The following is a 22,315-nucleotide window of genomic DNA, read 5'->3' as shown; positions in this document are numbered from 1 at the left end:
GAGAGTTCAGAGGTCTTTATTCACCAAAGAGTTCCACAGGGAACTGATACGAAAAAATCTAACACCTAACACACCGTCAGCCCTTTTATTACAAAATTAGACCATAATGAAGGTCTTTATCAGCCGATCTCTAAAAGGAGCATCTTCCTTTGAAATAAACTCAAAAAATAACAGAGAACAGACTACTCCAAGTTTCTGTACCAGGCGTGGCAAATGTAAACTACAGTCCCTGCCTTGACAGAGGTTAAAACTAAATACAGCTTTGAAAGTTCTATTTACTCTTCTATTCACCACAAAAATAAAGCATTTTAATCTAAAGACTAATAGTAAATATTAAAATATCAATATTGCTAAGAAGCCCTAGAGTATTACCAACTGTGCATAATCTTAAGTTTGTCTAAATGTCAGTGTATGTGCATGTATGTATACACAAGTGTGTGTGTATTTGAATTTTCATATTTACATACAGCACACAAGTACCTCACAACACGCTAAGCTTGGGGTTAAACATCCTTGTACCACAATTCTACGTACAGGCTAATTCTTTAAAAATCTCATTCCTTCATGTAAATGAAAATCTTGGGACTTCACTATTTTCTTTATACACACATACAAGTACAGCAAAATCATGGAAACATGGACAAGAAGGATATTTGAAAATTGTGATTATATCCTGCTGGGAAAGAAAGGAGATTTGACGTATTTTCTTTCTCTTTTCTTTTCTTTTTTTTTTTCTTTTTTTTTTTTTTTTTAAGGAAGGACTAAGGTAGTAGATGAGTGATGTAAAATGAAATAAATGCTTGGCCACATTAGGAAGGAAAAAAGCAGTACAACAATCGGTTACGGGCCAAAGCATCAAAGGAGAAGGTTCTTACGGATGTGAGAGACTGGCACGCTTCGGGCCTGTAGCAAAGGGGGCAGGAGGAGAGAACAGAAAGATCCTCCCTGTGGGGAGAACAGAGGAGGAGGAGGAGGAGGTGGGGGAGTTGGGAGGGCATGAAGGGGACAGCAGCAGAGGCTTGGGGACCTTGCAGAGCAGGGTCAGTTCAGGATAGCTGCCGTGACAACAGGAAACCAAGTCAACACATGGGAAGACTGCTACAAGCAACGAGCACTGAGTAGAGGCTTGAAGTTCTAAATTGCACGTTTACAGATTTCAATCAAAATGCTTTAAGGGACTCAATGGACCTGAATGAAGCTTTTTTTTTTTTTTTAAATACAGGAACAACTTCCTCTCCGGCAATAGGGAGAAACTCCTTCACAAAATGCTATGAAAACTCTTCTGGAAACCAATGCATTCAGGCAGACATATATGGGGAAAAGGAGAACAGAGGTAGCGTTACACACATTTATAGTGTGGGTGTGGGGTGCATGTATACATTTTTTAAAAAACTGTAATGGTTGAATTTCTGATCCAAAGGTTTTTAGCACCTGAAAAGTAACTGTAAATTAAAATGATATCATGAGGATGCCTGGACACTAAAGAAAAACTAAAACTGAAAGGACATACTGTTTATGTCATTTCTTGAATTAAATTCTTTTTTTTAAGATTTTATTAATTTATTCATGAGAAACACAGAGAGAGACAGAGACACAGGCAGAGGGAGAAACAGGCTCCCTATGGGGAGCCCGATGCAGGACTTGATCCCAGGACCCCAGGATCACACCCTGAGTCAAAAGCAAACACTCAGCCATGGAGCACCCAGATGCCCCAAATTACATTCTTTAAGCAAAATATCTGTAGTGTGTCAGGTTACATATTTATATTATCCACCTCTATATTATCCAAGCAAGCAATCTAGCATATATTGATAACAACAAATGAAAGGAAGACGGAAATCACCTGATATTCTCATCCATTGTATAAAGTCCAACTAATTTCATCTATCTTTCTAGCACACAAAAAAAATGCCAGATTCTAAATGGTCAATTCTAAATTTTTTACAGTTCAATTTCGTCAGAGCCACAACTCTTCCCCAATCTTTTTTGTCATCCTTTTGGTTTACGCTAAAACAATTAACACCATGGGAGTTAGATATCACTACCATGATGCCTTCCTAACAAACGTTTAAAGCAGTTAAAAAATTGGAAGATCATAATACCATAATGTAAATTATCAATATACCAATGATGATAACAATAGTAGCAGCTACCTTTTTTTTTTTTTTTTTTTTTTTTTGAGATTTCTTCATTTTAGAGGGAAGGGAGCTAGTGAGGGGAGGAGCAGAGGGAGAATCTGAAGCAGGCTCCCCGAGCAGCAGCTAACATTTTTATGCACTTTCGAGGTATGCAACACTCTACAGACTTTATACATGCTACTGATATTGTCCTCACACCAACACTAAAGGGTAGATACTATTACTACTGTTCCCACTTTATAGTTGAGGAAAATGAGGTGTGGAGTTGGATCAAAAGAGTATTATATTTACCTGGTGAAATTATTATAACCATCAACTTAGAAGTTACCAGCAGACAAACATAATAAGGAAAAAAAATACTCATCTCTTGATCATAAAGCCAAAGTCTGGAAGTCTTTGATATTCTGGCTACACTACATTCTTAACACTCGAGGGAGAACAAGAGCAGACAAGTCATTTCCCTCATGAGTTAATAACAGCGGGTCCCCAAAAGAGGGATGGTATTATGAAGTTATCACAGATTTATATACACCACAAATACAAGTATTCTTTAATTTTCAAAACTGCATGGACACAGATTGATAAGAGCAGAAGCATGTCTCTTCAAGGATCACAGAAGAAAACACTCCAATTACCCTTCATCACAAGATTGGCCAAATACCAGGGATCTGATTAAGTGATCTACAATTAGTCTCTGCGAATTTTTGGTCTTAGGAAATCATGATCTCCTGAATATCCACAGACTTTCCATTGTCACCTGATTCTAACTAATCAAAAATCAGCAACTGCTACAATCAACTTTATATACAAATTCTAACCTAAATGCAATCAATTTAGGATTATCTAAGACGTGGCTTTGCATCATCAGCATAGCTCACATTCGCTGACTTTAAAACAAACAACTCAGATATATTTAAGACACTGTAACCTACCCACAATTTAAATGAATAAAAAGTAATCATTGCTAGGGACTCGGGGAAATGGAGGCAACCGATGGTGGGTTTCATCACCCCTGGCACCCCTGGGATGCCAGCAACAGAAAGGGATGACAGGCTTATACTCACATGCACACAAGCAATATCATTTTTTATGGCGCCATTTCTTACGATGGCATGAAAACGGCTGGAAAAAGCTAGTGAGTGGGATAACAGCTAAGGCAACAGAATCACAATGGCTAGGCTCAAATCTAGATCCCACTTTCAGCAATGAGACCTTGGCGAGTTCCTTAGCCCCTAAACGGCTCAGTACCTTCATGTGTAAAACTGGGGTGATGATAATATTTATCCCAAAGGCAGCCACAAGGAGTAAGTAAATTAATGCATGTAAAGTACTTATTAGACTATGTGGGAGATAGGAAGTGCTTGTTAAACGTTTGCATCAAATTACATCATCAATACTATCAAAACCATGCTTTAAGGAGGGAGGTCAAATTAATAGAAAGTTGACACACCGCCATTAGACAGCTTCAGAAAATGTTAATAATACCCCTCAGAGATTCCCAACCCTAACATCTGTACACTCATTCCATTGACAGCTTCTAATTGCTCCTAAAAGAAACAAATATTCTAAAATATTTGTCTTAATTTCTTCAAGAATAAATATGTTAAGGGCATCTGCCTCTTGCTAGTTTTCTCATTAATAAATACACTCCGATTACTTACTATTCTTCTACATTTGATGTACCTTCTTTTATTCTCTAGATTGGATATTTAGAATTGCCTGTAAAACATCCCCTAGATGTCAGAGTTTCATACGTTACAACCAAAGAATCATCCTAGATCAGATCACCTATCTTCTTCCAACCTCCATCCCTGACTCCCTGAAGGGCCTCAGTTCTAGCCATACCCCCTCAGATTACTTTGATGTTTCCTCACTAATCTCCCTGCCCAGCCACTCACTCTAATCCACCTTTGTATCTTCAGGGAGACATCTTTGAGGGGGAAGAATGGGGAGGCATTTGGTCACATCATTTTACTGCTTGAAAACTGGCCACCCAGCTGCAAAAGACATTTAAGAAAAATATCAACCAATAAATAAAAGATATTTTGAGGGCAGCCTGGGTGGCTCAGTGGTTTAGCGCTGCCTTCAGCCCAGGATGTGATCCTGGAGACCCAGGATCAAGTCCCACATCAGGCACCTTATGGGGAGCCTGCTTCTCCCTCTGACTGTGTCTCTGCCTCTCTCTCTCTCTCTGTGTCTTCCATGAATAAATAAAATCCTTATATATAAATGAATGAATGAATGAATGATATTTTGAGACAAAGAGATTTTGAATATTTCCATGATATTAAAGAATTATTTTTTAAGGTTTGATTGATAATATTGTAGTTAAATTTTTTGTTTAATCCTTTATCTTTTAAAGACAAAGACACATTCTAAAATTGATACAGATAAATTGTTATGTCTAGACTTAAATAAAAATAATCTGGTTGGAGATAGGGAATAGGAGATGAAACATAACTGGCCATCAATTAACATTATTGGATTATGCATACCTGGGGGACCATTATACTACTGTCTCCAATATCATCAATATTTGCAATTTTCCATAATAAAGTGTTATTTAGAAGGAAAAAAAACTCATTTCCAATTGCCTAAAAAATCACAACTGGTATTTTTAACAACACATTCACAAGCAAATATGACTATAGCCTGACTCTTCCTTAATTTGTCATCTTGATGCACATGTCAGTGGCCCTAACCTTATAATATTCAGAACATCAGGCCCCTTTCCCTCTTACTGTTCCTTCTGCCAGAAAGTCTCTCTAGACCACCAGATATACTTTTGAGACCTAGTTCAAGGGCCACCTCTCTGAGACTCCCCCCATTCCCCACAAGGCTCCCCTTATACTTCTTCAGCCCTTAGTACCTATTTTCAGTTCTTTTGGTTGGTTACTTTTTGCTGTTGTTGTTCTCCTTTTATTTCCATCTCCTTCAGGAGACTATAATTATAGCCTCCTTAAGGGAGAGTTGCATTTTATTTATTTCATTAAGTAATCCCTATAATATGCATGGAAAGTAGTTATTATTTATTTAATAAGTACTTTGAAAAATAGAAAGTCAACTGAACAACAGCCAATCGTGGCAAACATTATTAATAAAATAATATGTGCAGTAAATCAGTTTATACGTCCTTAATACAACAATATTTATCTACTACTATGTTTATCACATTTTTTAAAAACTTGTGGTCATTTTTTCAAGGAATATGTTACACATCTTGAAATAAGTATCAGTATTATTTATAGAACAAACTATGCCCAAAGAGATGTGGGCAGCTTATTTTCCTATTTTTGAAAGGATTATAAACTAAAATATGACATTTATGCTATCATCATTACATCTCATTCCATATGGTTGCGGGAAAATATATCTTGTTCTGTTGGAAAGACTACACTGTTCCTTATTTCATAATGATAAAACTGTCAAAATACTCCACAATACTAAATTAGATCTCTGAACCATACATGAGAGGTATATAGGTATAGATACACACTTATCTGCAAAGGACTGTAAACTTTACTTTATGACAGGTAATAGTTGAAATGTTTTATGTTTCTAAGTTACAAAAAATTAGTTAATGCAAAATTAAAGTAACGTTGACCTAGCCATTAGTAATACTTCTGTGATACTTTAAGGAAATTATTTAATTGTTGCCGTATACACTGAACAAAGAGAAAGGAAACACCTACTAGTATAAAACTTCATTTGCTTCATGTCTTTCATATCTCACAGTTTCACACATTAACCTGTAAGGGAAAAAAAAAAGAGGGGGACATGAGTTCAACATGTATCATGAAAAAACACTCTAATAATTTAAAAACATAAAAGAGACATGTAGTATAGACAGTTAAGATTATTTTATATGGATTGCCATAATTATTAGCCTCAAGATAAATATTCTTGATACCCAGGTTAAGAAAATAAAATAAAATCTGGTAAAAAGACACTAGGAAAAAAAAAAACCTTTGTTATATGTCAATTTTACATGTTTATTTTTATGGGGTACAAAATTATATGTGTTTTACACTTTGTAAATGACATGTAGACAAATTAATGTTCTCTGAGGTAAGCAGAAAATAAGAAAAGAACCTAAAAATTAGAAGGGAGAACCTATTAATTTAAAAAATGATAACGTCATTCATGTTAATGTTATTTACCAGTATGTAATTTCAGCAAAAGTAGGCTTTTATTAACTCAGTATATTTATGACTAATGACTAAATGGAGGCTTTACAGCTTAAAGATTTGTTATTTTGGCTGATTCATCCCTGAGGAAAAAATTATGGAAATTATGGAAAACATGAATAAATGTTTAAATATTCAAAATTACCTCAAGAACAGCATTTTCAAGAAGCATCCTATTCTATTAAGCCCAAGTAAAATTTCCAAAAAAATACAAAAATGTAAAAGAGAAAATGACTGTTTCTTTTTATGAAGGAACCACCAAATAATAAATTGGCTATAAAAGTGATTATTTCAACAGCACCTCCATTTTGATCAATGGGGTTAGTGGTCTCCACTTTGTGCAAGCAACTCTGATATCAACCCATTGCCATCTTTCCTGTTTGCTAAATCCTATTAACACAACATACTCTTGATTTTTCACTTGAAAACAACTTTCCTGTATATTCTTCTTCCTTGTGCTTACTACCACCATTCCTACTTCAGAGGTCCTCTCTATCCCTTAACTTGAAACATCCCAACTGAATGTTACTTAACTCGAGGAGGCAGTATCAAACCTTGAATACACATCATTAACACAGGGATTGAATCACACCAATTCTTTATAAGAAAAGATAAGAGTCACAAGTTTTAAGTCTAAAAATACCTGGTCTTAAATTAGATAACAGCCCTCCTTGTTTCCTGTTAGAATGAAAGAAGCGTCCTTGCCCTAACCTCTTCACTGGATCTCATTCCTTCTCCTACAGTAGACCTTGCGTTCCTTCGGGTTTACCTCCTTCTCCTACATCACCATCCATGTCTACCTCCTCCAAAATCATTTCCTTTACTAAATAAACACACCTTAGCATCACCCGTGTGGGGTAAGGGTGCACCTCTTTTGACCACACATCCGCCTCCCGCTACTAACCACATTTTGCTTTTACCCATGACAGATATTCTCCTCTTGGGCTGTCTATATATATTCTCTCTCCATTTTCTCACCTTCTTAACATTTCTCCATCATTTGCTCCCTGAAACTCCAAAGAAAAGGCTCTAAAAGTTCTTAGTGTCCTCTGTATTATCTAAATCTTTTCTGTCCTTATCTTAATTCCTACTTCTCAGCAGTATCCTTACACCATCATTTCCTAGAATCTTCCTGTCCTCAATCTTCTGGTTTTCCTCTTAACTCCTTAGTTATTTTTTCTGTCTCCTTTGGATTCTCCTCCCATTCCATTCCTCTACCTAACTTCTAAATGTTATCAACTCCTATCAGCCCTCTTCTCCTCTGCACCATGTAATCTTATCCAGTCTATGATTTTAAGTTTAATCTATAAACAGATGACTTCCCAAACAGTGCCCCACACCTAATCTCTCACTTATCTAAATGCCTACTCAACATAGCCACTGGCTGTGTAACAGCGACTTCATGTTCAAAATGTCCAAAACGGATCTTAAATTTCCTTCCCAAAAATTTGCTTTCCCACAATCAATAGAACCCAAATGTTTAGGCCAAAAACCTTGGAATCATTATCCTTGACTCCTCCCTTTTCTTAATATCCCATCTTTCTGCCAGCATCTGTTTCCAAAATATATTCTCTCAAATTGACCAAGTCTACAAATGTAGACATCAGCTTCTGCTTTTGTACACCTATTGTCCATTCGCCACATGGCTTCCAGAGAAATCTTTCTAAACCTTAAGTCAGATCCTCTCACACTTGTGCTCTTGGTTCCCACTACCTTTGGAAGAAATCCAAACTCCTTATCCTCGGTGCCTTCATGCACTGAACCTGTTTCCCATAGCAGAGTATCTGGGCATCACTATACTGTGGAGATTTCTGCAAACTGCCCTGACTCAGATGTTACTGCCTTTGACCACAAAGTGAAAGCAGCCCAACACCCATTCTTATGTGTATGGTAAGTGTTGGAAAGCTTGTTCGTACAAACACACTCTAAATGGCCTTGTTAATCACTATCTTGAGACTGTAGAGATCCTGTCCTCCCCTCTATATTCCCATCAAGCAGAATGTATAGAAGAAAGTGTTCAGTGTTCAAGGTCACTGGCTGATCAGAAGCATCTCCTTTGTAACAAAGAGTGTCTGGATGGCAGACCTTGAGCTCCTTGGAACACTGGCCATGCTGGAAGGGGATGGGCTACAGATAGTTGCTGGCTATTTGCTACAGTATAAAAGCTTGCTGCATGTAGATCTCTGCAACAGATGCTGTGTGTCCAGGCTGGCACTTCTGGACTCCCTACAGTAAGTTCTCCCAATAAACCTATGCCTCCCTGGCTGTCTCCAGGTCATTTCTTTGGCCTCATAGGACAATCATCCACCCTTGGCTTAGAGTCTGTTGGGGTGTGACCACACAAATGGTGAGCCAACCAGGAAGCCAGGAAAAACAAAACAAAACATGCAAACCATGACCACCAACACGTGGGAAAGGGAATAAGGATTTTTGCAGGGGAAATCCCAGGCTGGCCATCCACATCTATGTGGGGCTCGATAGCCCCTATCCTTGATGGATAAGCCCACCACATGAGTATAACGAAATGCCCCCTGAAAGTATCGAAGGGTCTAGAGGAAATTTTGACCAAGATAAATTTGACTAAGAAAAGGATAGATGCTCAGTTGCCATGGTTAGCTGACCCCTCCTGTCCGTGTAGTTGCCTTGAAGAAAGTATGCCACCCTACAGGAGAAACTGCATTTAGAGAGGAAGGCAAGACTAACATAAATGACACTCCATAGACCTCAATAATCGGCTTGAGGAAAACAAGATGTTAAATTAAAAACTCTGGCACACAGAACGGCCCAACTGAAGGGTGGTTAACTGCCCCAGCAACAAAGTCCCTGCATGTATCTCTAAGCCAGCCTGGGATCCCAAGCTGGGGGACCCAATGAAAAGTTCTACCGAAGAAGAGACTAATTGGAATGAGCCCATAAAAATTCCCATTCTCTTAGCTCAGCCTCTTGTTACCAACCAAAATGAAAGCAGAGCATTCATGCCCATTGAATGGGGAACCCTGGAACCTGCGGGCAACTTAAGCATCGGCATAGACCACAGTGGAAGATTAGACACCTGCCGAATGGGTAGAATTGGGAGATAAATTTGGAGAGAAACAAAGGGAATCCAGGGTGGCATGGCTGCTCAGTACACGGGACATGGGCACTGAAGGCAGGTCGCTGTTGGCCAGGGATGTGCAAACTGGCATTCATTACATAACAATCTGTGCTACAGTCAGTCTGCCCCTGATGGTTGGCGGGGCCTTGTGTCCATCTTGACCCTCTAATGGGGCAGCCCCTGATGGGCTAAGCTGGCTGCCACAGGTCTGGCAGAAACAGGAAAGGTCAGAAAAAGAGGTATTGGGAAGGCAGGGATGAAGGTAACAGATTCACAGGAGGAAGAAACAAAGACGACGGGTGCACATGTTACCTGTTGCCAGATGTAGTGAGACCTCAGGGTAACAGGGACCCTCTGTGAGACAAGTAATCCAGTGCAGTCCTTGTTGGCCTCTGGCAGAATTTAAAACCTGAACAGCAATTTACAAAGGGCACCCTGAGACAGAAGATGACAGGCGCTTTCTCTACAAACCAGGGAAGAGGCCAAGGACACGTGCTGCTGCTTCAGGCTGCTACCACCCAGGTACCTGGGGACTGGGGGCCACATGGAGAACTCACCATAGATTGGTCCCATAGAGTGTTTCAGCTCTGGTTAAAACTAGTGCCAAATGTACTCTCTTTTACGGTAACCACTACGGAGGGGGGGTACCATACAAACAAAGCAGGTTGCCGTAACTGTGGACAGGATAACTCCCACCAAAGCCCTATTCGTTGTATATGACCCCAACACCCAAATATATTCTAGGAATGGATGTCTTCGCAAGACTAACGTTACAAACTATGGCAGGGGATTTCAAATTGAGGGTGCACTTGGTCAAACAAATAATAAGGGGAGATGCAAAATGTACAGCTGTAATGCTACTTGTCCCACAGAGGGGGATGGCAAGTAAATAGTATCACCTCCCAGGAGGCCACGAAAAAAAATCACAGGCATGGGGCAGCCTGGGTGGCGCAGCGGTTTAGCGCCGCCCTTGGCCCAGGGTGTGATCCCCAAGACCCGGGATTGAGTCCCACGTCAGGCTCCCTGCATGGAGCTGCTTCTCCCTATGCCTGTGTCTCTGCCTCTCTCTCTCTATGTCTGTCTCGAATGAATAAAAAAATAAAATAAATAAAATAAAATAAAATAAAATAAATAAAATAAATAAAATAAAATAAAATAAAATAAAATAAAATAAAATAAAATAAAATAAAATAAAATAAATAAAATAAATCACAGGCACAATTAAGGAATTAGCCCAGGTGGGCAATGATATGACCAACTCACAGTCTATATAATAGTCTTGTCTGGCCTGGAAAGAGACCAGATGGAACATGGAGAATGACTGTGGATTACAGGGAACTAAATATGGTGGTAGCCCCTCTTCGTACAACTGTGCCCAACATCATGTCACTTGCTGACTTGAATTGGGGAAGTTTTAGGCACATATCATTATGTTAGAGCTGGCTAACCCCTTTTTCAGTATTCCTATAGCTCTAGAAAGCCAAGAACAATCCATTTTCACCTGGGAAGGAGAACAGACATTCATTATCCTACCACAGGGGTATTTATAAAGCCCCTTGATTTGTCACAGCTTGGTGGCCAGTCTTTTTGTTTCATTATACTGATGATCTAATGTTAACTTTTCAGTCTTTTTCTACTTTGCAGGCCGCTGCACCAGATTTGCTTTCTCACCTAATAAGTCAAGGTTGAGAAGTCAACAAAAACAAAATACAGTGTGCTGGCTTATCGGATAAGACAAAGGTTGTTTCTGTAGTACCTAATGAGAAAATACAGGCACACCCATGCCCCACTATCCCAAAGCAGCTGCAAACCTTCGTAGGTCTCTTAGAGTATTGGCATCAGTTTACCCCTTGTCTGGCTCAACTGCTTCTGCCCCTTCATAGACTGGCTTAAAAGGAGCCCAATGGGACTAGTCCTCAAGAGGGCACATTTGAACACGCCAAGATGGCTATTAAATAGATCAAAGCCTCAAGTATTCTTGTATAGGGACAGCCATATGAATTGGGTGTAGCCAGTTACCCAGAAGGTTTGGATGGAGCTTGTAGCAATGGCAAGAACACAAACGAGTACTAATAGGTTTCTGATCACAATCATAAAAAGGAGCTGAGAGGCACCTGGGTGGCTCAGCTGGTTAATAAGCAGCTGCCTTCAGCTCAGGTCAGGTTCTGCGAGTCCCAGGATCGAGCCCCACACATCAGGCTCCCTGCTCACTGAGGGAGGGTCTGCTTCTCCCTGTCCCTCTGCCTCTCCCCACTGCTCATTCTCTCTCTTTCTCTCTCTCTCAAATAAATAAATCTTTAAAAAATTAAAATAAATTAAAAATAAAAAGGAGCTGACCCAATATAACATTTTAGAACAGCTGTGTGCTATTTACCCTGCCTTATAGCAAGTAGAAGACATAACTAAAGGGATCCCAGTAGCTGTTCACACCCAGTATCCTATAGCAGGATGGCTAAAGGATATATAATCCAAAGGCCTGAGTCAGGCAATGACCCAACCCAAACCAGAGGAATGGCATGCCTCCTCGCAACAATGTAGACCTTGACCAACAGTCCTCCTAGTGTGGAGCTGCACTCCATTCTCTGCCCTGTAACCTATATCACAGTTTGGTCCATTGTCATGTACCTTACAATCCGTCCCGTGCCTACACTCTACTCACTCAAGGACCTGATGTCACCCTTAGAATACATATAGACAACGTGCAGGAAGAATGTTCTCTGCTGCAGATAGAGGCACAAGGTAACCTTTTATTGTCCTTGCCACAAATTCCATCTACAGGGGAACATATAATTAAATGGCCCTGGAAATGGCAAAGAAGTCCACAGTGCTTTAGGTTTTTGGCCCAGTGGGGAAAAGGAGTAGAACAGGACCTAACCATCCCCCATTTCCTCACCCAACTCAACCAAAGATAATAAAGGCACACAACCCCAGATCTCTCATTAAAAAGGACACTATTGGGGCACATGGGTGATCAGAAGGTTAAGTGCCCAACTCTTGATTTTGGCTCAGGCTATGATCTCAGAGTTGTGTGACGGAGCCCCTACACTGGGCTCTGGGCTCTGTGCTGTGCTGGGTTTGAAGCCTGCTTAAGGAGTTTCTCTCCCTGTTAAAAAAAAAAAAAAAAAAAAAAAAGACAAAAGGGACACAATCATAATCACCTTATGGAGCACTGTTATACTCCCACCATCCTTTTCAGGTTGTCCCACTGTGTAACAGAGGGGAGGTGAACAAATGGGTACCACAAACCTGGAGCCAAACCACGAGTCAGGAGTGGTATTATCCCAGAACGGCACCTCCTGCATTCATTAGACAATCATGACCTGCCTCTTCTGGTGCCTCCTAAACAGCTTAACTTTTTGCCCTTGGATTCTGTATGGGGAACCTGTTTGCCACCTGGGCCCTGACCACAGCTTCCATACAGAATAAAACCAACTGTTGGGTATATAGTGAACTCCCCCTACCAGGGACTGCAGGCTTCCTCTGATAAAATATTTTCTAGAGTTTCTCAGCCATTTGTTTTCTATTATTTGAATGCTGTGGCTTATACTGTTACTGTAGGATTTGGTGCAATTCATCTCAGCATACTTGGCCCCGGGAAATCTCAGAAAAAGAGGATATAAAAAATGTACGGGCCAGGAGGGCCTCAGTGGCTCAATCAGTTTAGTGTCCAACTCTGGATTTCAGCTCAGGTCATGATCTCAGGGTTGAGAGATCAAGCCCCACGTCAGGCTACATACTGCTGAGTGTGGAGCCTGCTTAAGATTTTCTCTCATCCTTTCCCTCGCCCCTCCCCCTCCTAAAAAAATATACATGAGCCATCCAGGGAATCTCTGATAGAGTATATGGTACAAGCTAGAAGGCTAGTTTGTACAAGCGCAGTTTGAACGTTCCTGTTAATAACTCACTGAAAATGTAGAGATCCCATCCTCCCCCTCTATATTCCCATCAAGCAGACTATGTAGAACAAGCTGTTCAGTGTTCAAGGTCAGCAGCCCAGGGTGGCTAACACAGAGCATCTCCTTTGTAACAAAGAGTGTGTGGACAGCAGGCCTTGAGCTCCCTGGAACACTGGTCGCAGAAGGAGGGGAAAGGCTACAGATAGCTGCTAGACAAAGCTGCTATGCTATAAAAACCTGTTGCATGTGGATCCCAGCAGTGGTGCTTTGTCCACTCTGCTGTCCCTGGATTCCCTCTACACAAGATCCCTCGGCAAATTTATGTCTCAATCACTGTCTCTGTGTGTCTTCTGCCTCACTGGACTATCACTCACCCCTGGTTCAGAATCTGCTGGGTAACTCTATACACCATGCTAAGCACACTAACATCTGAAGAAAACAACACTGATCCACTTACTTAAGTCTTGTCTGCCCCATCAGGAATATAAGCTCCATGATGGCAGAGGTTTGGTCTACTTAAATGCTGCATCTCCATAGCTTATGTCAGCATCCAATACATAGTAGGCACACAATCGATAATTGTTGACAGAATAAATAAATTTAACCAGTGCCCTCAGAAAAACAGGAATAAAATCTTCTATGCGACCAATAACTGGGGAAAGTACTAACGTAAATAAATGGGAAAAGTACCAAAATTGGTTGTCTTTAAACATTGTTGAATATTTTATAAAAAGCACATTGATATTCCCTGAATCCTCAAGAATATACTAATAAGCATAATTCAGTTGTTTCTTAATGATCTACAACTGCTTATATAACAATAATTACACTTATCCATAATGCTAAAGATATATATGTATGTGTGTGTGTGTGTGTGTGTGTATATATATATATATAGATAGATATAGATAGTTAGTTATATTTATTTATTTATTTCAGCAGTCTTTCATTTCCAACACTGAATGGACTCAGACGGTTATTCTGCTTTTTCAGATTTTTGGCCTCCACTCCTAATTATAGCATCCTCTACCCATATCGGAAATATCCTTCTTCTAAACTATGTGGGTTAAGGGAGTAAATATTAGAAATATAAAGTCAGGGATCCCTGGGTGGCGCAGCGGTTTAGCGCCTGCCTTTGGCTCAGGGCGCGATCCTGGAGACCCGGGATCGAATCCCACGTCGGGCTCCCGGTGCATGGAGCCTGCTTCTCCCTCTGCCTATGTCTCTGCCTCTCTCTCTCTCTCTCTCTCTCTCCCCCTCTGTGACTATCGTAAATAAATAAAAAATAAATAAATAAATAAATAAATAAATAAATAAATAAATAAAGTCATGTTGAAAAAATACATAGTTTTTAAGTGAAGATCTAAAAACCTATTCATTACACAAAATATGTGATCTTATGGCAACACAGTCAACTAATTGCATGTCAATTACCACTCAGAATCACGTGATAGCATGCATATGGATGGGCCACAATAATGCACAAAGCCAAAGTTTTCAGATAAATGAAACCCTCTGCTATCCCTCATAGAAGACTAATGTTCTATATTACCCAATATCAAATAAACTTCTAAAATCTTGATTAAGAGCTGCCTTTTCTAAAATTGGAAAACTCTATTATGTGGAAGTCTTAACTGTTCTCTATTAATCCCAGGGAGAGTATAAAATTCAAAAAAAAGAAATTAAGATATATTTTTCCTAGAAATGGTAGCTATTATAAAAGCTTATCCAAGTTATTATGTTTATCTGCACCTCTTTTTTGTTATTAATCATGTTAGTATCCTGATCTTGTTCTAAAAAAGGACTGAAGTTAGTTTCAGCTGATATTTTCCATAAATATCAGAAACAAATGACTTTTCAATATAAGCAGATTAAGATAAACATCCCAAAGTTCCCTCCCTGTAAGCTCAAACCAACAAACAAAACTATATAGTCTCCAAAACAGACTTTCTAAGGTGTAAATAGACTAAACTACACTACTGAATTAATCAGTTATTTCTAACCATAATTTCCCTTTGAAACAGTGGAAAGTTGATGGTTCTAAAGCTGGGTAATAGGTCTATGAGACTTTGTCATACTATTTACTTTTGTAATTTTGCAAATTTCCATAAGAAGTATTAAAATTTTCCTTGTTCTATTGCATAGAGTTCCTGTTACCTCAGTAATTTTATAATCACATGTACTACAGACATACATTATGTAATCAATATGTTAAATATTACTGAAATATTACCCATATAAAACTATATGTATATACTATATATATAAAACTACAACATTTTATACGCACATGGGAATGTGCCATTTGTATTTGCTTATTAAATAATTCCATTTGCACTTGCAGATTAACTGCATTTAGTAAATAGATGGTGCATAACTTTTTCTTAGGGTAGCTGCCACCGAAAAACATAAAATGGAAGTTATAGACACTTTAAAAATTATGCCTACTTTAATTTGAGCCATCTTCTAAGTTCCCAATGGTTTTGCCCTTTCCAATAAAACTTGAATTTTTAAGCACTTAACCTGCAATCTACTTTAATTTAAATGATTTTCATCAAAAATTAAATTTTAAAAGTACTGAATCCTCTTGACACTTTTTTCAATTAACAACTAAATATGAAATTGACATGCTCGCCAATTAATTAGTGTTTAAAGAGTAAAGGGAAAATACATAGAAAATGTATTGCTTTCATAATTAAAAACTACTGGTATTAAAACTAGCTACAGTTGGAGGAAACAAAAGCTCATATGTCCTTGCTGACATTTATATATAATCCATCTACCTAAGGTCCTTTGTTTTCTGTTCCAGTTAAGAAAAAAATCACTGGCTTACATGATTTTGCTCTTTTAATATAACCAGATAATCATAATTAAGATTGCTGCATCACTGTAGAATAGAACCAATAAGATTTTTATGTTTCCCAAAAAAGGGCAGTCAACTTAATGCAATAAATATATTCTATACAAAGACCTAAAACATACTGATAATGAACCCAATTATTCTTTGAATGGGTAAAAACATTCTGGTTTTGGGGACGCCTGGGTGGCTCAGTGGTTGAGCATCTGCCTTGGGCTCAGGACGTGATCCTGGGGTCCTGGGATTAAGTCCCACATTGGGCTCTCTGAATGAACCCTGCTTCTCCCCCTGCCTGTGTCTCTGCCTCTCTCTTTCTGTGTCTCTTGTGAAAAAATAAATAAAATCCAAAAAAAAAAAAAAAAAAATCTGGTTTCTTATGTATCTAAACATTGAAACATTGAAATGTAGATCTTTGTTTGCCAGGACAGCAAATAAGGTTTCTTTTGGGGTATTCACCACATAGTGTTTATTCCTTTAGATGAGGGAGGGTAGGGAGTGGGATATGGAGGAGAGAATATCACTATGGCAGAAATGTCAAAATATTATTATATGGATATAAAACTTATAAGGCCAAGTACAGAGGCTAGATAGAGCAGAGTTTTCACAAGTTATCTTTAATCCTATTTCTTTAACCATAAAAAATGATCATAGAAAATCCCAGCATCCCATTATCAGTCATTGTAAAATGACTCACCTAAGCTGGTGCTCTCTCAAGTTTGATAAGGCTTCCATACCATGTAAATAGGAATATACTATTTCCAGATCCTGTTTGAAAAGAAAAACAGAAATTTTTAGATTCTCAGGAAAGGCAGCTTCTAAAATAAGTCATTATATTTACAAAGTTAAAAACAGTGCTTTTCTTGTAATACAAGTTCTCTTAGACATCAAAAATAACATTATCAAGAGAAAAGCTAAATCACACAAATGTCATTCATCAGCCACCTTGGGGATATAGACAGAGCCTCAAAATATAAAATAAATTGGCTTAATTAAACTTATGAAAATAAATTCCTTTAGTTTTTTATCACTTACTTTCTGCCTTTTAAATAAAATCTCAAATGTAAAGTCTTAATTTATATGCCAATAATATGCTTAAATCAAATTATTTTCCCAGTCAACATAAAATTAATGCATGCTATTACATGACTACACTTAAAAATGAACACGAATTTTTTCAATTCTTATCACAATGACATTTCTTATATATAGAAATATTTAAGTTTAAATATTTGCCTTAAAAAAAGAGACGTCTTACTTTTCTCAATCATACTATAATACTTAGAAAAAATTCAAAGTTATTCATGAAAGTTCAGAACAGGTAAAAGTTCAAAACCCCATTTTTATTCATTTAAATGACAAGCTAACAAGTTATTAGTATTTCAAGACTAATCTAGGATTACAGTTTGTGGAAACAAGAATATGAAGGGGTATTTACTACTCCTCTCTTAAATTTTAGTTAAAATCTAAAACAGAAGTATTTTAAGAAACTTGAAAAATTATCATGTTTTTTAAAGATTTTATTTGAGAGAGGGAGTGCATCCATGCGGGTGGGGGAGAGGGGGAGGGAATCTGAAGTGGCCTCCCAAGAGGAGCCCCGTGTGGGGCTCAATCCCAGCACTATGAGACCATTACCTGAGCCAACACCAAGAGTCAGAGACTTAACCAACTGAACGCCACTCGGGTGCCCCCTATCCTTTGTGTTTTAAAATAAGAGTTTTATTGAGATACAAGTCACATAAAATCTTTTTTTTTTCTTCCAGGAGTTCACAGCAGCACCGGACCAGGGCACAGACCCCAGCCAAGGCCATGTGTGTGACCTCCCCGCCCTCTGGACTCTGACACCCACTGCACCTTACCCCAGAGGAAGAGCAACAGGAAGAGGGTGAGGGCGGGCAGGGTGAGGACCCCCCAGAGAGCAGAGGTGGGGGCTGGGGTGTCTGCTGCCCGCTCTGACAGGGTGGCTGGGTGAGCTAGAATTCAAAATTTCTCTTTTTCTGGGGGGGGGGAGGGGGAAGCGTGAGCGGGGTTGGGGGTGGGGGGGGTGGGCTGAGGGAGAGGGAGAGGGAGAATCTTACGCGGGCTCCAAGCCAGTAGCTCCATCTCACGACCCTGAGATCTTGACCTGAGTTGAAATCAAGAGCCAGAAGCTTAACTGACTGAGCCGCACAAGTGCCACAAAATTTACTATTTTAAAGTGAATAATTTGGTGGTTCATTTTTGTATGATCCTCATCACTACTTCAGAACTTTTCAACGCCCCAAAAGGCAACTCCATATCCATGAGCAGTCATTTTCCATAACCCCCACTCCCAACTCCTGGCAACCACTAATCTACTTTGTTTCCATGGACTTGCTTATTATGAACATTTTGTGTAAAAGGAATCTAACAATGGAATTTACACCTTCTCTGTCTGGCTTCTTTCACTTAGCACAATATTTTCAAGGTTCATCTACTCTGTAAACATGTATCTCTACTCTCCACTATATTGCCAAGTAATATTTCATTGTGGAGGTACAGTTAAAAATAGCAAATTTTTGTTTAAACACCTGTTTTCAGTTCTCATGGGTATATGCTTACAAATGGAATTGCTGGCTCCTATGGTAACTCTATCTCTAAGGAACTGTCAAATTTCTTAAGTGGCTGTACCATTTATAAGCCTATCAGCAATGTATGAGGAATGCTATTTCTCTACATACCTCCTTGTTATATGTTGTCCACAACACTTGTTATTGTCTTTTTAATTTTCACCACTCTAGCTGGTTTGGAGTGGTATCTAGTTGTGGTGTTGATTTGCATTTCCCTAAAGACTAAGGATGCTAAGCACTGTTCATGTGCTTACTGGCTGGCCATTTATATAACTTCATTGGAAAAAAATATTCAATATCTTTGTTCATTTTTTAACATTTTTTATTATTGAACTTTAAGAATTCTTTATATATCCTGGATAGATGGCTTTTATCAGATATATAATTTGCAAATATTTCCCCACATTCTACAGGCTTTGTAATTTGTCACTGTCTTGGATGATGCCTTTAGAAGCCAAAATTAATGAATTTTGATGAAGTCCAATTTACCCATTTTTTTCTTTTGTTGTGTGTGCTTTTAGAGTTATATGTAAGAAACTATTAATCCAAGGTCACAAAGATTTACTAATATATTTTCTTCTAAGAGTTCTACAGCTGTAGTTCTTACATTTAAGTCTATGATCCATCTTTGAGTTACTTTTGTATAGTGAGGGAAGAAGGGTCCAACTTCGTTCTTTTGCATGTGGATATCCACCTGTCCCCATTATCCTTTGTTGAAAAGACTATTCTTTCCCCCATTGAACTGTATTGGTAACTCTTGCTGAAAATCAACTAACCACAAAAGTGTTTCTTTTTGGACTCTCAATTTTATTCCACTGGTCTATATGTCTATCCCTACGCCAGTACCACACTGTCTTGTTTATGTACCTCTGTGGTAAGTTTTAAAAACAGGAAGTATCAGTGTTCCAATCCTATTCTACTTTTTCCAAGATTGTTTTGGCTCTTTTGAGTGCCTTGCAGTTCCATATGAATCTTAGAACCATTTGTCAATACAAAAAAAAAAAATTTTTTTTTAAGCCAACTGAAATTTTAATAAGGATTGCATGGAGTCTGAAGATCAATTCAGGTAGTACTGCCATCTTGACAACATGTAACCTCCCAATCCATGCAGGGGATGCTTTGTCATTTACTAAGGGGTCTTCCCTAATTTCTTTCAACAATGTTTTTATACTTTTCAGTATACAGGGCTTGTACTACTCTGGTTCAATTTAATCTTCTCTTTCAACTAAGAAAAAAAAACAACTCTGGAGCCTTAGGAATACCTTTCTGAACAATTCAAACTATATGTGCAATTTATATTAAGGGCACAGATAAGGGACAGTGATAACAACTAGACAGAAAATTCAAAACATTCTTAAGAGGATACTGTGGAGGTTTTCAGCCTAAAATATTATAGTGTAGTCCTTAAAACAATATTGTGATGGGGTAAGGCAGAAAAAATCTTACTTGTAACTTTAATTTGTTCCAATTTAAAATTTATCAATATTAGAAATTTAAAGTGCCATCCTCTGATGATCAACTTTCAAATAAACCAATGGTCTTTAACTTTATTCATCTATGGTCCTTGTGGCTTCCCACAAGTATTTTAAAAGTTATTTAAAGGCTGTAACCTAAAACTAGACTCTATAAATTCAATATGAATAAGAAAGCTGAAAAAAAAAAAAAAAAAAACTTTCCTACCATCTAGTTAACAAAGTTTGCATTCCTAAAGCTAATAAATTCCTTCCTTAGAAGCAATCAGACTCCAATCATAATATTCTATTTGCATGTAGGGAAAACCAATAAAAATATCCTAATTAATGAGTTTTCCTTAATAGCTATAATAAAAGGTCTTTCTGAACAATCCTAGAGTTCACATTCTATTTTAGATATAAATATGTGTGCTACTTGCAGTCAAATAGTATGAAACACAGCCCCCCCCCCATTTTCAAAGAACTTATATTCAGAAACTAATACTGAAGTCTTACATATTTTTTTTAAGATTTTATTTATTTATTCATGAGAGACCCACAGAGACAGAGGCAGAGACACAGGCAGAGGGAGAAGCAGGCTCCATACAGGGAGCCCAACGTGGGACTCCAGGATCTTGCCCTGGGCCACAGGCAGACACTTTAATCGCTGAGCCCTGTCTTACATATATTTTTAACTGAACTTTCAACCTTGGGTTTATAACCTGCTCATGGCCTAAAACACCTCTAATCTAAGCAAACAGATAAGACTATTGACATTCATTTAATACTCATCAAGCAGATAAATTTACAATGACAAAAAAAGATATACTGGGGAAGCAATAGAAAGAAATTTTTTTTAAGCTGGGGAGGAAGAAGTCTAAAAGAAACACGATAGAAGAATTTGGAAGCTTAGAAATAGAATGGAGGGGAAAAAGCACCCTTAAACCTTAAAAGACAGTAAGTCTTAAGTGACTGTCTTTTTCAAACAAACCAAGCAAAAATCAAAGTAAAAAAGCTTATCCCTTAATGAAATGGCACTTTATTAATTTGTTGCTCTTTAACACTGTGGAGTTCATAATTGTGGAGGAGTCACCTTCCTGAAAAAGTTATGTCATACCCATTACGTGCATCAGTACTGATGTTAACAACTCTGAGTATGAATGTCTGGCCTATACAATTATATAAAATATATTTAAGAATAACTATCACATTATTTATATTAGGACAGTATGTATAATCATAACTTGCAGATTAAATAAAATTGCTTATGACTTTTAAAAAATGCAGAGAACAATGGTGCATTCTCACCTATTAAGTCACTGACATAAATAAATGGGTCAGAGAGCTGTTATGAAGCCTGCATTATAAAACTCTTGAGTGTGAAGGAAAATGACTGTATTACATCACCACTGCATGACCAAATCTGTATGTATGCCACTGCATAAATAAAACGTCTGCACCTCACATGATCATGATGCTTTCTGGAGAATAAGCTTGAACATGTGTCACCTGAGCGATGCACAATCAGAATCCTATGCAACTGTTTTGTGTACTTCAGATACCTAACTAGACTATAAACTTCTTGAATTCAACTCTTGGAATGAATTCAACTATTATGTCCAGAGTTTCTTCTATCACACTTAGAATAAGTCATCTCAAAAGAAACTTATTTTAAATGGTTTATGCCACAAGGAGTTTACAAACTCAAGGCGCAGTCATCATTATTCTAAATGAATCTGTTAAACAGAAAGGTAATATTACCTAGTTGGAATTAGATGACTTTACGGATACATTCTATCTAAGCTTGAGATCTCTTAATTGTAACTAACAGAAGGAATGGTAAGAAATGATGTCTAGATGGCAGGCAACAAACAAGTCTGTGTACTGTTTCATGTGCAATATGAACACAACCATCACAGCTTCAGGTAGGGAGGAAAAGCAGAAAAGCTTTGGAAAAGGCATCAGAAGTCTCTCCTCCCAACTCTGAGGAATGAAAGAACATTGACTAGAGATGAGCAAAAGAAAAGCAAACTCAAGGAATAAGAACTCTGGCTAAGCTTTCCTTCAATAAAGAGTCCAGTGGCCAAATATTAGGTTTAACGATGAT

The 22,315-nt window shown here is 38.2% G+C and overlaps 1 protein-coding gene and 1 long non-coding RNA gene across 10 annotated transcripts in view; one reads left to right on the top strand and one right to left on the bottom strand.

Annotated features, from left to right (window-relative positions):
* RAPGEF2 (Rap guanine nucleotide exchange factor 2) overlaps positions 1-22,315 on the bottom strand; it is a 242,171-nt gene that overhangs the window by 151,481 nt on the left and 68,375 nt on the right. For all 8 annotated transcript variants that reach the window (XM_077846523.1, XM_077846526.1, XM_077846528.1 and 5 more), the window contains exons 2-3: positions 16,867-16,937; positions 5,831-5,887 (exon numbers count right to left, since the gene is read on the bottom strand). In XM_077846523.1, coding sequence (XP_077702649.1) covers positions 5,831-5,887; positions 16,867-16,937 — 128 coding nt within the window. The remainder of the gene's footprint in view (positions 1-5,830; positions 5,888-16,866; positions 16,938-22,315) is intronic.
* The window catches only part of LOC144282629 (uncharacterized), a 62,405-nt gene continuing 49,654 nt past the window's right edge, over positions 9,565-22,315 (top strand). For both annotated transcript variants that reach the window (XR_013351125.1, XR_013351126.1), the window contains exons 1-2: positions 9,565-9,941; positions 17,933-18,054. This is a non-coding gene — a long non-coding RNA (uncharacterized LOC144282629). The remainder of the gene's footprint in view (positions 9,942-17,932; positions 18,055-22,315) is intronic.

This window comes from Canis aureus, chromosome 13, assembly GCF_053574225.1.
Source record: "Canis aureus isolate CA01 chromosome 13, VMU_Caureus_v.1.0, whole genome shotgun sequence".
Lineage (NCBI taxonomy): Eukaryota > Metazoa > Chordata > Mammalia > Carnivora > Canidae > Canis > Canis aureus.
Note: the sequence above shows the minus strand (reverse complement) of the source record. Positions and strands in the feature narration are given on the sequence as shown.